The following is a 3437-nucleotide window of genomic DNA, read 5'->3' as shown; positions in this document are numbered from 1 at the left end:
TTAATCTCTTTCTTCTACGTTTTAAGAGCTGGAAGAGGGAGCATATCAGGTTGTAAAAATCGATTGTAAAAAATGCGCATATTATTACCTAAGACTTTTTCTCGTACGACTGTTTCCGAGAAGATTCGAAAAACAATGTCAGGTTTTTCGCATTTTTCTCAGAAATAGTCAGTCATATGAGAAAAAGTCGTACGTAATAATATGCGCATTTTGAATCGGTCTACAACTTTTGTATAAACCATTTTTGCACATAATTAATACTTTACACGATAAACTGTTTTGTACGGATTTTGGACTTTCTCTTGTACGACTGTTTCCGAGAAGAATTCGAAAAACCATGTCAGGTTTTTCGCACTTTTCTCAGATACAGTTAGTCATACGAGAAAAAGTCGTAGGTAATAATATTTGCATTTTGAATCGGTCTACAACTTTTGTATAAACCATTTTTACACATAATTAATATTTAGCACGATAAACAGATAAAATTAATGTAATACACAATGTATCATATATCCAGTTAGTACGTAGACCACCGTCTGACACTACCGAGTTTCTGGAAGTCAACAAATGAATCCTCATTTTTTCTTTCCACAGTTTCAATCCTACCGTTTCTCCTTAAGCTGGTCTCGTATTCTTCCAACTGGATTCGCGAACAAGATCAGCCAAGATGGCATAGCCTATTATCACAAATTAATAGACGCGCTTCTAGCCAAAGGCATCGAGCCTCTTATCACCATCTATCACTGGGACCACCCCCAAATCCTGGAAGATCTGGGCGGCTGGACGAACGAATTGATGGTAGACTGGTTCGGCGATTATGCCAGGGTGGTATTCCATGAATTTGGGCCAAAAGTGAAATTATTCGCCACCCTTAACGAGCCGGATTCGGTTTGCATAAGTGGTTACGCCGAAGGCGCGCAAGCTCCCGGAAAAGTGCTCAACGGAATCGGTGATTACCTTTGCATGCACAATATGCTGAAAGCCCACGCAAAAGCATACCACATATACGACAAGGAGTTCAGGTCCCTCCAAAATGGCGACGTCGGTATCGTCATAAACGTCGGGGGATTCTATCCTAAAACCGAGGAGGATCGAGATGCCGCGGAAATTGCTCATCAGTTTAAAAATGGCTGGCAGCTGAGCCCGATATTTTCCGAACAGGGTGACTACCCCAAATTGATGAAAGAAATCCTCGCTAATAAAAGCGAGGAGGGAGGATTTACTAAATCCAGACTTCCGGTCTTCTCTCAGGAGTGGATCGATTCTATCAGGTAATGGTGCCATTGTCGTTGAGATCGAGGAATTACATTTTTCGGGGATTTAAAATCATTTATTTGTACTTTAGTGTGGTTAATGTTACACTTAAGGTGAAGTCAATGTGGCGTGAAGGGGGTTTTGTTTATGAAACTCTTATTAGAACTGAGGGTGAACCTTCAAACTTGACAATGCGAATGTGGCGACTATAAAGAAGGCCCCGATATTCAAGATTTCATTTTTTTTTAAATTTATTTATTGGCATTTTTGAAATTTGGTACAAAAATGAAATTTCATGAGGGGTAGGAACTGATTGAGTTCCTCGACGTGTTTCACTTCACCTTATTTCTTATTTTCGAGCAGGGGATCAGCTGACTTTTTGGGGATGAATTACTACACGGCACATCTCGTTGAATTTGGTACAACTGGTCCTGATCCATCATATTATCGAGATCAAGGAGTTACTGAAAGTTTCGATCCGTCCTGGAAGCCTACTGCCTCCAATTGGCTTTATGTGAGTAAATTATATACACTGATAAAAATCGTCGGAAATTTATATACATGTTTACATACCCTGTAACTGAAGGTTTACATCGAAAAACAAAATTAAATTTTACCTCGAATCATTGAAATAATTTGGAAAGCTTCCTGACACCGACGAATTTTGACTCTTGAGGGGAACATGAAGAGGAAAATATTCAAATTTGACTTTATAACATCCATCGATCCAAAATTAATTATAACTGAAGGTTTACATCGAAGAAATGAATTCTTTTTATATTGGTATTTTATATTATATATTGTATTTTATATTATATTATATACTTTATATATTGGTATACCCCGAGTAGTCAAACAAAAAAGTCAAGAGCTTTCAAACAAAAGCTTTGGAAACGTGGGGCATGAAGGAAAAGTTATTAAAAAATGGATCTAGAATAAATAAAAGCGACCATCTTGTACAGTAAGAAAGAATATGCAACATTTGCGGAACTCTTATTGTTAGATCCGTTTTGTTAATAATTAAAATGTTTCGAAATTTTATTACAGCAAGTGCCGCAAAGTTTAGGTGACAGTCTTATCAGGATCTCACGTGATTACAAAAATCCGCTTATATATATTACGGAAAATGGAATGTCGGATTTGGGTGACACCAATGATCCTGATAGAATTCAGTTTTTCCATGATTACATTAAAAGCATGCTGCTGGCAATAAATGATCATCACGTGAATGTTAAGAGATACTATCTGTGGTCAATCTTGGATAATTTTGAGTGGGAGAGAGGCTACAGGTAAATATAAAAATTAATAATTTAGATATTGTTATACCTACAAGATACACATACGCAATGATACATATATGCAAATGAAGCATTGTATTTTATTATGTTACAGTGAACGCTTCGGCATTGTTCACGTGGACTTCGAGGACCCGAACAGGAAGAGGACCTGGAAAAAATCTGCATATTGGTGGCAGCAAGTCACCCGTCACCGCAAACTATTGTCCAATATATCTGTAAACGTTGTGTAAATGTGCAAATTAAAAAACACGTCCGATGATGAACAAAAGTTCATACGTTGAACTATTAAGGTGTGCTTCTGGATGCAAATCGATGTTTGTAGGGTGCACTGTAAGAAATATTCATAAAATTAATTAATTATCATTTTAACATTAATTACCAACAAGTCAGTCAAGCTCTTCGGCAATGAATTACCTGATGATTTCATGACGCATGACACCTCCATGATGACGTAAAAAAAAATGGATTCTGTTGAATGATCCACCTAAACCTGGAAAGGGGCACAAGAGAACAGGCGAGACAGAACAACAATAAAAAAAAAACTAGGAAGATTGGGACTAGACAGCGAATAAGTTACTACAAGTCAATAACATTAATGGTCGTTAAATTTACATTGAAAAACATTTCATATGAAATTAACATCGACCTCGTTAAATTTACTGAGCTGGTGATTCTTATATGACTGAGTATGCAAAAATTCATTTAAACGCAGACTTGACAAATAATAATTAAAACGATTGTTCGCCGTCTCTTCCCAGTCAATCCCGGCAAGATGACATAGAGAAAAAATGTGAGGGATAACGTGGCCAAAAAAATTGATGACTGTCCATTCGAAAGAATGGAAGGCCATCGTAGTTGCCCTCTTCTTAAGGGGCCGCTTCGGCA

The 3437-nt window shown here is 37.3% G+C and overlaps 1 protein-coding gene across 1 annotated transcript; it reads left to right on the top strand.

The window, feature by feature from the left end:
• Window positions 1-594: 594 nt before the first annotated feature.
• Window positions 595-2836, top strand: LOC105702479 (myrosinase 1; the record flags this gene model as incomplete). The annotated part of the gene is made up of 4 exons (XM_023433817.1): window positions 595-1271; window positions 1618-1768; window positions 2302-2543; window positions 2647-2836. Coding segments are annotated over 4 exons (1206 nt in total), but the record flags the coding sequence as incomplete, so codon positions are not given.
• Between the last annotated feature and the right edge of the window lie 601 nt (window positions 2837-3437).

The sequence above is a fragment of the Orussus abietinus genome, unplaced genomic scaffold, assembly GCF_000612105.2.
Source record: "Orussus abietinus isolate OABI.00-Male unplaced genomic scaffold, Oabi_2.0 scaffold1483, whole genome shotgun sequence".
Lineage (NCBI taxonomy): Eukaryota > Metazoa > Arthropoda > Insecta > Hymenoptera > Orussidae > Orussus > Orussus abietinus.
This window is presented reverse-complemented; position numbering and strand designations above follow the sequence as displayed.